General features: G+C 36.2%; 1 protein-coding gene across 6 annotated transcripts in view; it reads right to left on the reverse strand.

Annotated features, from left to right (window-relative positions):
• The window catches only part of LOC138692622 (zinc finger protein 541), a 1,853,746-nt gene that overhangs the window by 539,068 nt on the left and 1,300,666 nt on the right, over window positions 1-14,012 (reverse strand). For all 6 annotated transcript variants that reach the window (XM_069815665.1, XM_069815669.1, XM_069815666.1 and 3 more), the window contains exon 5: window positions 3,541-3,650. In XM_069815665.1, coding sequence (XP_069671766.1) covers window positions 3,541-3,650 — 110 coding nt within the window. The remainder of the gene's footprint in view (window positions 1-3,540; window positions 3,651-14,012) is intronic.

Below are 14,012 nucleotides of genomic sequence, written 5' to 3' on the forward strand. Positions count from 1 at the left end.
CGGCTAAGAAAATTTATTATGTATCTATGTGTATGTATGTATTTATTCACACTGCAAATTGGTATATACCCGATGGGAGTGGTAACTAATTACACTCAATACTTAGTTACAAATGGCTTTTAAGGTACCCGGAGATTCATTGCCGCCCTCACATAAGCCCGTCATCTGTACAAGATAATGACAATTAATAATAAACAGAACTAATAAAAAATAGAATTAATAATAATAATTAATACTAATAATAATGGTAATAACAATAATAATAACAACAAAAACAACAACAACAAGGAGCATCCTAAATTAAATGAAGCACGATCACTTAAAATAACATTTAAAGTAAATCTAATTTGTATCTTAACCCTAAGTTCGAACTAAAACCCACAAATATGATATGTTCATAACTGCACAAGTACCTATCAGCACTACACTTCTCTGTCAACTCATTCACTGCACTGGAACTATGACACATTTCACTGATACTATCCTTTTAAATAATGTGTATAATATACTACCGTCTATTAGTAAAGTCCTTAAGCATATTTTTAAATACATTTTTGGTTATTGGTAAAGCTTTGGTTATGGTTTGTTACAAAGTTTGTTTCGAGACGCAAGCTGATATTGATGACTTCTTTTATATGAAAATCTACTGTTGCTGGAACAAACAGCAACTGTAATTTGAAATGAAATCGATTTCGAACGTAAGTCTTTATGAACTTGAATTACTGAATCCTTCAATGATTTAGATGCCAAATGTTTTGAAACATTCTGTATTTAACATCCCTCCCCAGCAGTCCTTAATAAAGTAAGTTTCTTAGTGCGGTTCAGTTGCAGGAGCTGCAACCTGCACGTAAAATATTTCAGCCTATACCTTAAAACTGTGATTATATTATCTCCATGCCGGGTGGTATTAGGATTCGTTTGGGATTTAGTTGGCCTATCACTGGCTGAGGTTATCGGAAAGACTAGTGGCTGCCGTAACGCCCCAACAAATTACAGGCAGTGACATCGCACCCACCGGACCACTTGTCTCGTTGCTGCCTGCCGTATTGTTGAATATTATAGGGGCGGAGATAACGGAGCCGGCAAGATGCTGCCGGTTCAGAGTGAAGTGACTTCAATAATTACACCCCCGAGAGTCATATTACACCCCTTCCTATCCTTTCTAACCCCTATAATGACGGAGGTATGCCTTCAATTCCCTTCCCCTTTCCACTCCAGCATCGTCCAGAATAGGGGCATTACAATGTTACGTGACCCCGTAAGGAACTGTGGCTTCAACGTGGAGCTGTAGGCCGGGCCCGGGCCGTAATTTGTAAATGTGCGTGGCTTTTAATTCCTCCCGTGTACCAAGGTTAGTGGGCAGATAGATGGGGTCTCTGGATACTTTATGGCACTATATGTACAGTACATGGGGTTCTACTGTGGATATGCAAAACACACGCGAGAGAAGCGGTAAGTTAAGGTTATAGTATTCTCATCAAGTCACTACAGAGGAAATTCAGGTTACAGCCTCACAAAATGACATCAGAGGACATAATTATTGATATTAGAAGGAAGCCGATGTAATGTAATGTAAGACCCGCTGAAGTATGTCATGTCATGCCAAAATAAGAGCTCAAGATATTGATTGTGGCTTTTCAAAAACTGTAGCGCAAAGAAAGAAATAACGGTGGTTTTATTTATTTATTTATTTATTTATTTCATCTGGCGGAGTTAAAGCCATTAGGCCTTCTCTACCACACCACCAGAATATAAAGAGACATATACAAGAAATGTATGTATGTATGTATGTATGTATGTATGTATGTATGTATGTATGTATGTATGTATGTATGTATGTATGTATGTATGTATGTATGTATGTATGTATGTATGTATGTATGTATGTATGTATGTATGTATGTATGTATGTATGTATGTATGTACGTATGTACGTATGTTCGTATGTATGGACCACCGGCGTAGCTCAGTCGGCTAAGGCGCTTGCCTGCCGATCCGGAGTTGCGTCAGGCGTGGGTTCGATTGCCGCTTAGGCTGATTACCTGGTTGGGTTTTTTCCGAGGTTTTCCACAACGGTAAGACAAATGTCAGGTAATCTATGGCAAATCCTCGGCCTCATTTGGCCAAATCTCATCTCACTATCACCAATTCCATCGACGCTAAATAACCTCGTAGTTGATACAGCGTCGTTAAATAACCAAGTAAAAAATGTATGTATGATATATGAATTTTAATTAACAGCGTTATCAAAATGTAGATTTTCTCTCATAAATTCATAATTCTGATCTCCCTATATTATAGAAATGTGTAGCAGTGGTCAAAAGTATGAAAATTTACAAGCTTAGAAAATAATCTGTTTAATAAAACCACTAACGATATTAGAAATAATACATTCTGAAAATATACACGTTCATAATCAAGCTTCGGTCCTGGGCACAGAAACACATGAAGTTCAGAACGCACGGACGATAGTGTTCTGTTGGTCGAGTGGACTGGGAGATGGAGCGCGCCGTTACTTCGTGTCTCAACATAATCAGTCCGTCATAGTACGGCACAAAATATATTTCACCCTGTACAGATGCAGTATATACAGTACATTCCTAGTGTAGACAATAAATTTTAATTTATTGGGTTATTTTACGACGCTTTATCAACATCTAGGTTATTTAGCGTCTGAATGAGATGAAGGTGACAATGCCGGTGAAATGAATCCGGGGTCCAGCACCGAAAGTTACCCAGCATTTGCTCGTATTGGGTTGAGGGAAAACCCCGGAAAAAACCTCAACCAGGTAACTTGCCCCGACCGGGATTCGAACCCGGGCCACCTGGTTTCGCGGCCAGACGTGCTGACCGTTACTCCACAGGTGTGGACTAGACAATAAATGTCTACCATTAAAGTATTAACGTGAGTTGTAACCTTCAATCAGGTGTCCCTACGCCGAAGCCTGTTACACGTACCGCAGCCAAGCAGCAATACACACAACGGTAATGCACATTACGGAAACCTCATACTGGTTACTCTGTGTCCTGTTCATAATACAATAAAGTACAGGAAGTAAAGGGGTAACGACTGTTCTGAGTTAAGCATCATATGATTGATGATGATGATGTTGATGATGATTATGTTGATGATGATATGATGATGATGATGATTGCATAAAGAATGATCACGGTAGAAATGCGGGCTGTGTAATCAAGACTAACAAATTCCGTAAGTTCACAATCTGTAGATAAAAGCCAATACAGGAGGAAAACTTGACGTCAGTTGCACAGCATTGTGAAGACTTGCCAATCTAATTTGAACTAATCCAATCTACCCACTCCGTATCGCGATTTGGCAAACCCTTGAATGTGTTGAAGATTGGAGACGGGCGAGATAAGGACGCAGTCGGGACCACGTATCTCCACAGTCTCAAACGAACAAGACAAATCATTAAAGGATTTCCCAATTCATTAGCTTCATAAAGGAAACTCATTTCCTCAAGTAATGAAGGAAAGATACGACGAGTCTTGAAGTCGACATCGATCGCATTGTCTTACCTGACACTGCTGAGGTCCCTGGCGGTTGGGGGATGAAGCTTTAGGCCGAGGTTTCTTGACCGCTAACTTACTGGAATCTGCCACTCCCTTAGCGTCTTCCGTGCTGCCGACTAGAAGAGAGAACAAACAGCGTGAGGCTGCAAGTAGGTTTAATATAATGAAGAATTAAAGTGCTATATATTATTTTTATTGTTGTGCGGAATATAAGGCGAAATAGTCTAATTGTTGTGTTGCAAATAAAGTTAAACAGACTCTCTTTTGTAACAGATGCGATAGGTACCCGCCTTTTCCACAACATTTCCATAAATATATACCGTATATATTTAAAGGATTATTAGAAGAAAGAAATATAATTTAAAGACATATTGACATATACATATTATAAAATATTCCTACATATTCTGTCTACTTTTATTTACGAGGGTGTAACGGATGAGACATAATTCGCACCACCTTTTTTGCAATGATTGGTATGTTAGGCAAATTCTGTTAATATCACATATTAAATAAGGCTCTACAAAATAACTTAATATAATCGACTTTATTCATTATTTGTTTTCGAATAAAATAATTTTTTTGTGTTAAAAAATTGTCTTCTCTGTAACGGACGTGGCAAATAACAAAAAGAATATAATTTTACATTATTATTATTAGTATTATATTATTATATTAATAATATTATTATTATTATTATTTATACTAGCAGAGTTAAGGCCATAGGGCCTTCTCTTACATGCTACCAGGCCACCTTAATTCTATCAGGTTAGGGTAAGAGGAGGCGAATAGGCCCAGCGGGCGAATCGGACCAATTTTAGAAAATATTTAATATCAAAGTCATCGACACTGGTTTGTAAGGTGCTCCATGTCACGGGTTACTTTCAAATCCCTTGAAGCTGATAGAACTGAATCGCGCGGAAGTAGTCTTTCTTTCTTTGTGAAAAAATCATTGTTTGCAGGAGAAAGAAGTTAGATGAGATAAATACAGCTGTTTTTAAAATACTGCACAATATTCTTATTATTATATAGTGTGAATACTGTTTAGAATCTTGTTCTGTGTGAGATAATAAGTAAAATTGATGAAGAGATTATTTTTTGGGTGGTGAGTGGACGTCTGCCTCATGAGTCAGTACTGCCAACTATTGAAATAAGTAACTAAACCATTTCGGGTGAATCGGCCCGGTCTGAGAAAATAAAATAATTAAGTATAAATTACTAATGAATCTCTGAAAGCCTACAGTTCTATGACAATGGTATATGATTTCGGGCATTGTCCAATGCTTGATATATTAGAAATACACAACGTTTCGGGAGTTGGGTCTACTCTCCTATTCAGGTGCTTTTCATGATACTGATACATAGTTCTTGTTATTTTTATTTTTAGGTGGTTAAACATTAGTCCAGTCCTCTTAACAATTCGGTGGTCTAGTGGTTAACGTACTGGATTAGTGTTAAAGAGTTTCAGGCTTAAATCCCTGCCACCGCTAACCTCTTGGAAAAAAAAAAAATAGAAGTGTCAGTATCACGAAAAGAGCTAAAGATGAGAGCAGATCCAAGCCTCGAAACGTCGAATATTTATAATGTAGATCAGGCAATGGACACCGTTAAAAATCTAATTTATTTCGGGGTTTTGTAATATCTTAAATTTTGTAGAATTTGAAATCTATTATTTTACGCGTCAGTTGTTTTGTTTTTCTACATGTCATACCTAGTGTTTGTAATAATATTAATTATTCTAAAATTAATTAAACAAGTTACAAAAAATACTAAACATGTCTGATAGGTATAAATAGAGCTTGTTTTGTCATAATTCCACATTCCTCGAAGTGGTCGCTTTCACCCATCTATGTGGACCTATTCACCCGAACGACGTCGGTCGAATAGGACCATGCAGTATGTCGACTTGGTTCAAAACTGCATTTAATATTTGAGAGCAACGAATTTAAGTTTAATATTGGAGATAGAGGAAGAAACAGTTTACCTAACTAGAGTATAGTTGAAACTGAGTAACGTAACTGGTTCGCGTTGCAGACAATTTTCCATTTAGTGGTTCTATTTACCCCCTCTTTTCCTATCTATCTGGTGGAATTTTGAAGGTGTGATTTACTGGGAGTTATTGGGAAGCGGATGTGCGGTCAATGCGCATATTCTGAACAGCTATAACGAGTTTATGGAGTTTTGAGAAAAAGGTACCCAGCATTAGTTAGCCGAAATTGAATAAATTCTCCTGCAACAGAACAGTGCGAGATCCCGTACCGCTCGAACAACCATGAAAGAAATCCAGGAACTGGGAGGAATCGAACTTATATCACATCCGGCGTATATTGCTGATATTGTGTCTTCAGATTAGCATCTGCTTCGATCCACGGCTCAGTTCCTGCGTAGAAGAAATTTCCAAAACTTGCAAGCCGTTGAAATGGGTATCAGCAAATTATTTAAATCAACAACAGAAAATGGCACCGTCGCGGGATAACAAACCTCGCTGAAAAGTGGCTCAAGTCCATAGAATGTAATGGCCTTTACTTTGAAAATTAGATTAACTTCTTGCCACAACACACAATCAATATTTTGCTCCAAAATCGACATTACTTATGAGACAGTATCTGTATCATGTGCATCAATTATTGAGCAAAATGTAGGCCTATGAGCAATTCATACTGTCAGTGCAACTTTTGCGATAGGTTTAGCCGCCTCTGACCTGAAATTCATTCGTAGGTGAAATGAATTTTTGTGTTCAGAAACTACATTTCGGTTTTCGGTCGGTGTTGTCTGAGTCGCGAATTCCGGTTTCGGGGTGCCGAAAACTAATCTTCGCACTATAGGCTATTTTAATAGGGTTTTAACCATACTGCATTATCTGAGAAATTATACAGCGTCGGTGTATTTAGCGATAACGAAATGTATTTTGGCGGGGTGATACAAAGCATTCGTCATGATAGTTGTGAGTTTTCGCACTCTCTTGATCCGTTAAACGGTTAACGCTATGTTGACATCAGTAGGCCTAGTGACGTATTTGATAAACGTTCGTAAAACTTCAGAAGGAATCGTAAGAGATGGGTGCACGTGTACCTTCAACGTAAGGCTCTTTTATACAATATTTTCCCTCCCATTAAACATTTATAATGTTGTAGCTTCTATAATATTCACTTAATCGCCCTGTAAGTTTTTAAATTGATAGTTCAATGTCTAAGGAAAGCATAGAAAAATAATTTGAAATGTGAATATTTTTTGAAAAGTAAGGAAAAAAATACTAATGTCGATGTCATCTCTTCAGAATGGACACTCACACATTCAAAAGTTCGTAAGCGGTAAACTGTTTTATTTTCACTTTAGATTAGAGCTCAAAGCGAAAGAAATGTTGAGAAAGAATGAAAATTATGTTTAAAAGTGGTCGCTATTGAAAATCTTTATCGGTTTCCGAGTTACGACGAGATAAACAAAGGAGCGTTTTCGCTTAGCGGATAATAACTATTCAACCTTTTGTCTGCTGGAATCTCAACGAAAAATTCTGAGCCTTCTTGTACTTCGATCTGAATAATTTATCCACCTTGAGTTGTTCTAAGTAGATGAATCCACAATAATAAATGCCAAACGAGATGCCATATTTTAACACAGAATTAGATCTACGGTAAACTTCGATAATTTCCACGTTATCCGTCTAGAGATAGAGGGTGCGCTATTGAAGTAACGTGAGGTGAATAGCTCTGATAGGCTCTTACTTCAACGATGTCAACTTAGCGTTAACCGTTTAGCGTACCAATAGGGTGCGAAAACTCTCTACTATCAGAATGTCTCCTTGCAGTTAAAAAAATTCCCAAAAAGTTCCATCATGTTAAAAGCCGAAGCGGGATTCGAACCCACGTCCGGGCACAGACTCGAATCATGAGTTCCTGAAGTACGCCGGTTTCTTCCTCACACTAGTAAGACTTGCAGTAGTAGTGGTAGATAATAATTCGGACTACATTTGTTAGTGCACACAAACGAAAACAATGATACTTTTAAAGGTCAGATGAAACTTCCATTCCTGAAAAGAACTCTTAGTATAGAAGGATACTTCAATATGTTAGTGAGATGAAGTTACGAAAATAAATTTTATTCGCAGTGGCGTGGATCGTTCGACTCTCCAGATCATGAAATATCTCAATGGAGTGTGAAGAGCGTTATAACTGCGTTAGGAAAGAGGCTGGAACTTGAGAGGCGGGTTTCAAATCTTTAATGGGGAAGGGGATTTTATTCCACCATGATGACCGGAAAGACTAGACTAAAGATTATGGAAGGTCCTTCTCTCGATGTGGTGGTTAGATCATTATGGCATCCAATCACCTCTTGATGGAACTCTCTCCCCTCGCAAGTCTTAGATCCATGACGAAATGTGATTCCGAACGCTTCATTATGTGCAGGCAATTCTTATGATAAAAGATTTTCTCCCATCTAAAATTTTATTTCTGAAAGCCGTAAAATGTAAGGGAACCTCAGAAGATATTCTGAATGTTACACTCAGAAAAATCTTTAAGCCATTTTTATTTGAAATCGAATCTTTGTGCCTAAAATATATGTCATTCGACTTCGTATTACTGATTTTAGATCTTCATGTAAATTTTGCAAGATACCTCATTTTCTTATACTATGCAATTTAAAAGTTCACAGAGTATTTTTCCACGCCAGACATCCGAATTCGTAACTAAACAAGTTCAAATGCAAAGTATGTACTATAATCAGTGAGGGAAGTGGGGAAAAAACCAGAGGCGGTATGCTATCCGAAGAATTTCCCCTGGCATACTTCGATTTAAAAAAGGCATAGGCCTACCCCCTCCCTTACAATACACATACATGTTATAGGTATACAATAAATTGTTTCGTGCAGCCAGTAACGCGAATCTTTGAAGCTTATGCAACACATTAAATTTCTTAATCCCGGGTGCGAATTAAAGGGGGGAATGGGGAGGATCCCCCCCCCCGTTGGAAAGTTATTCCCTCTTAAAAATTCATATTAACATCCCTGCCAGGGATAACTTCTATCGCCTCTCACAAAATATAATTTTATTGTTTCAATACGAATATACTTTATAAAGTACAAAGTAAGCAAAGAAAATAATATTGATGTATTATCATCACCGGCAAGCTGACAACAATCAGTAACTTAGGAATTACACATCTTATCTCTTAAGCTTGCTCATGGATATAATTATTATTATGATCAAGATGCAAGACAAGCAACTCAGTGCGACCAAGCGTTGAGCCGTATCGAATGAGAATAATAATAATTCTATGTATGGTATTCTGTATCTAGAATTCTATCCCACCTTCATCAGAAATCTTAATTCGCACCCTGTTAATAACATAATTTCAAGTTACTTCAGTTATTTGCTAGATTATTTTGCAATGTCCACTGAGTCTTAATATTTAAAATAATGTTAAAACTTCAAGTGCCTTATCTAATTATAGCTTCAAAGTGCCTTACCTAATTATTAATAAAAATGACAAGTGACTAAATTGGCAACAATGACCACCACAAGCTACAGACCGCAGTTTTCTATACTTGAAATACTACCGTTGTAAGCATTCCAGGAGTTGACTTATCAAATAAACGTATCTAAATACACGTTGAATAAAGTTTCAGAAGGTTGTGGTTTAGATTTATGACGCAAACAGACTCTTTGCTGTGAAGAAATGTATAAACAAATTTTACGGATCACATTTTTTCAGTAACTGTATGTCATCTTTCACTAACGGTATGTTTATTGGCCATAGAAACCAGTGGCAGTATTCCATACCGTCGCATACCGTCTCACTTTCCTCACTGACTGTAATTAAATATTTCGCAAATGTTTATAATTTTTCTCAGTGTTGGTATTAATGCTGAACTGAACGAGAAATTATGGCATTTCACAATTATTACATTTTTCTACTTGCTATTATTCTCTCTGTTGTTCTATTTCTTCCTAGTCCTGCTGTACTTTTCTTGTATCTGTATTCATTCACTTATTTTACGTTTCCCTAATCCTGCTTCTATCTGTACCGGCAGTTCTGGTTCTTTTCCTTCCTGCTGTTGTTAAATTTCTTTACTTCTCTCCGTTCCTCCTGTTGAACTTCAATTTATCCCTGTACCTGCTATTCCTTTTCTTCTCTGGATACCCATCATACTATCCGTGTTTCTGTTCCTGTACTTCAATGCCTCTACTTACTCGTACTTAAGTCCCTGCTGTTCCTCTACTTTTAGTTTTTCGATCCTAGCTGCTGTACTTCTTCCTGCCCAGGTACGAGCAGTTACCCAAAGAAAGATTGGGCAGTTGGAATATTGGGAGTTCCAGATACAAGACTTGTACAGCTGTCAAAAAAAAAAGTGGCCGCACTCGTGAACAGCGAATATTTTCAAAGTCCACTTCGGGTCGCGGCGATGTTACACGATGCATGTGCTTGTACAAGCAGTTCCGGAACTATGAAAGTGTTCCATATCTGCGCCTCGTAGACCGGCGGTAGAGTGCTTGTTTAATGATTCAAAGGTCGTGGGTTCGGGCCTTCTTCAAGTTTTCATTTTATTTTTTAATCGTTCTTTAGCGATGTAAATGATATTCAAATTATCATTTATATCCAGTTATCGTTCTTTATGGATATCACGTTATTTATATTTTGTTATCGTTCTTTAGAGATATGAATAAAATTCAGGTCATCATTTCTATTCTGTTATCGTTTTATAACGATATGAATAATAATTATTATTGTATCTCCAATGGGGGTTAGCCCTATTTTACATATGTATGTTAGGGCTATAGTTTTATACACAAAAAAGATAAGCATAAAGAGAAATGGAAAAGAAAATTAAATTAGCTTACGCGATGTAAACAAAACATAAGCAATCCGTAAATTAGGCATTGCGATTGCAAAACAAATATCAGGTATCAATTTGAAACATACAAAAACATTAACAACACATATACGTAACACTTCTATAACACAAATATGCAGCTTTCCGTACCATACATCATAAATTAATACACAATAGTCACACAAACACAATCAAACTATAATTACGACATTGCGACGACATCAAGCATCCCATAACTGACTCACATACATAACAAATCAAGCATCCGTTACAACACATACACTTCAACATAGTAACCACACTTTTAAAAGTTACAAATTTGGCTCCAAGAAGAATAAATAGGACACTGTTACTAATTACTATTCTTCTACAATTTCTTAAATACATCTGTAATAAATCTGTGAAATTCCGATATGAATAATATTCACGTTTTTTATATTGTTATCGTTCTTTAGCGATTTAAATAATATTCAAGTTATCATTTATATTGTTTTCCTTCATTAGCATTATAAAACAATATTCAAGTTATTTATATTGTTATTCTTTCGCAATATATTAATTAAACAAACCGATATTTATCATTTATATTCTGTTATCGTTCTTTAGTGATACTGTATAAATAATATTCAAGTTATTTATATTGTAATCGTTCTTTAGCGATATAAATAACATAAATTTAATATTAGGTTTGGAAAATTCCAGTTGCATAATACTGCTATTAGTTTTTCTTTTTGTATTATTACATTATACTATCTTGAACCACAATAAAATGAAAAGGAGTAACGAGGAATTGAACCTGAGACGTTGACATCTAAATTCCGACGTTCGTCCGCTGAGCTACCAGAGCAAAAGTGTGGAAACATTTTCGGAAAAATTGGCCCAATCACACTCTAAGATTTTCTGATGATTCGTAGAAGCTAGTCCAGGATGCGGGGAGCAAAGGCTAATTGAGATTTCCCGGTCTCTGACCGGGTCAAACATCCTGATAGAATTAATATTTAACCCTTGCCGTGACTTTCGGTGAAGTCCGGAGGGCCCAATTAGTCAAATCCACTCTCCTCATCTCCACGCTTGGGCCCCCTGGAATTTAATAAGATGCGAAAGAGATAGTGGTGTGCGGAAAGCAACGGGATGTTACAGCATTTAGGCCTATCCTTTCCAAGAAAACTGCAAACATGAACAAAGGAAGCTTCTAATAGAAGAAGAAGGATCTTCTGCGCACCTCTGGAAAAAGAACTAAGGAAGAGACTAGTGAAGTGCTTTGTGTGGAATGTGGCATTGTATGGGGGAGGAGCATGGACATTACGACGAAATGAAGAGAAACGAATTGAAGCATTTGAAATGTGGATGTGGAGAAGAACGGTGCGTGTGAAGTGGACAGACAGAATAAGAAATAAAATTGTGTTTGAAAAAGTGAGTGAAGAAAGAATGATGCTGAAACTGAATAGAAAGAGAAAAAGGAATTGGTTGGGCCTCTGGTTGAAAAGAATAATAGACGACATTAGGATATGTGGATCATATGCGGAGACTAAGAGGAAGGCAGAAAATAGGAAAGATTGGAGATTGCTGTGTTTGCAATGAAAGACCTGCCCATGGACAGAACATTTATGTGTGTATGTTCAGAATGCCTGGAATATCGTGTATAAGAACAGTCGCTATTTGCAAAGACTAGTCAATTCCATGCCCACTCGACTGCAAGATGATCGAGATAAGAGGAAGATAGGCTAAATATTGAATTGTGGCTTTTTGTTTTGTTTTTTGAACGCTTAATTGTTTGAATGTTTTAAGGCCGCCGCCAGTAAATTTGTTATGTTTATGCCACGAAAGATATTTTATTGAGAATAAAATCTTTTTTCTTTCCATTTGCAGCCACAATATCATAATGATAATGTAAAGTCATGGCATAATATATTAATGAACCTGATGTTAATTACTAAAATAATCATAAAAGAGAAAGGAGCCATTATATCTAGTTTGTCTCTCTCAAAAACAGACCAAAAAAGGATATAAAAAGCACGAGGTTGTAGTCGAACGCAGGACCTCATGAATAAGAGGCCTGAACGCTACCATTGTGCTATCGAATAACACACAGTATATTTCAATTATAAGTGTAGATATCAGGCAACGTGGTCCAACAACATGTAACATCGCCTGGTTCCGAATTGTAGCGAAGATACCCGAAGGGAACTTTGTTTGAGGAGAGCGGCCACTTTTTCTTTTGACAGCTGTACATGATCGGAGACCTAGAGCACAACTGAGTTATTTAAATTCACCCTATTCGGTTTGTCGTTGAAACTCGTTCTAAAACTCATTTGAAAAACTGAAAGAAAAATGTTAATGTGTTGTAAATAACACAGCCCTGCGATGAAAAACTTTTAAAAACATTTTAGCTCTCCTTTATGTATTTTTGTAGAAATTACATAAAAATGGCACATCACGTACCATTTTTACACGGCACTATATTTTGTCTTATAGTATTAATATACTAGTGATTTTACTGCATCCATAGCTCAGTATTCTAATGTAAAATTTTGTACTAATCTGTTGATGAGCATCAGAAACATAATCTAGAAGGCTGTGTAACATAGACAGTGTAAGTCGTGAAGAGTTTACCGTTTTGAATTCAATGATTTAATAAAGATACAGGGGATTACCCAAAGAAAAAAATGAACTCTTACGCTCCAGATGAAAATAAATTAATTTGATGATCCCAGGAACATTTCTTCACTGGTACAGGAGTAGAGAACAGGAATTTACTCCCTGCTTTTTACAAGAGAGTGTCTTGGCATACTGCAGTGATATTCCTGGTTTTATACAAAAGTTTAATGTTCAGTACGAAGTGGATGAACGGAGACTTTTATCGATTTCTCCAAAAGAAGTCTGAAGGCACAGGATATGTTTCAATTCATTACTTTTCCATATTAAATTTAATAACGCTACAAGTGCCAATGCATATGGTGGAAAAATGGTATATGGTAGAGAAAATCTGAGCTCAGCTTTGGATTCAGCACCCCAAGAAACTGTAAATGTAGCGCACATTTTTAGAAAAGATTTTATGACTTAATTTTTCAGGCCTGTGTAATAGATAAATATTACGGAAATTAATTGTTATTAAAAATGTGAATATAATTTTCTTTTATGAGTTTGGAAATGATACAAGTATGTGTAGCAAAGAGATAGATAAAAACACTTTTTCATTTTTATTTTATTCATAAGAAAAGAGATGAACTGATCAGAAATAATCTATTTTAATTTCATTTTTATTTCCTTCCCAATCATAAATGAAATGCGGAAAAATTTAAATTTACTTTAACAAATAATAATAATAATAATTATAATTTCGATCTCAGAATACCAATGTAAATGAGGTGATTTTTCGTTTTAAAATTACCAATGAAATGCATAAGAAAGTGAAGAACAACCATTAAGGAATTGATTTTAAATAACAACAATTTCATTTAGATACTATTTCATGGTGATTCCCTTCCAACTTTTTCCAAGTATCGATTCCTGAGATTGAGAGTGAAGAAATTGAAACTTTTCACTTATGTTCAGAAAAAATTGAGGGCACGATACTGTATGTAGATAATGAAAGGAAATTATTACATTAATTTACCTTCTAACTATTATTTCATTAAGAATTGTAAAT

This window comes from Periplaneta americana, chromosome 17, assembly GCF_040183065.1.
Source record: "Periplaneta americana isolate PAMFEO1 chromosome 17, P.americana_PAMFEO1_priV1, whole genome shotgun sequence".
Taxonomy (NCBI): domain Eukaryota; kingdom Metazoa; phylum Arthropoda; class Insecta; order Blattodea; family Blattidae; genus Periplaneta; species Periplaneta americana.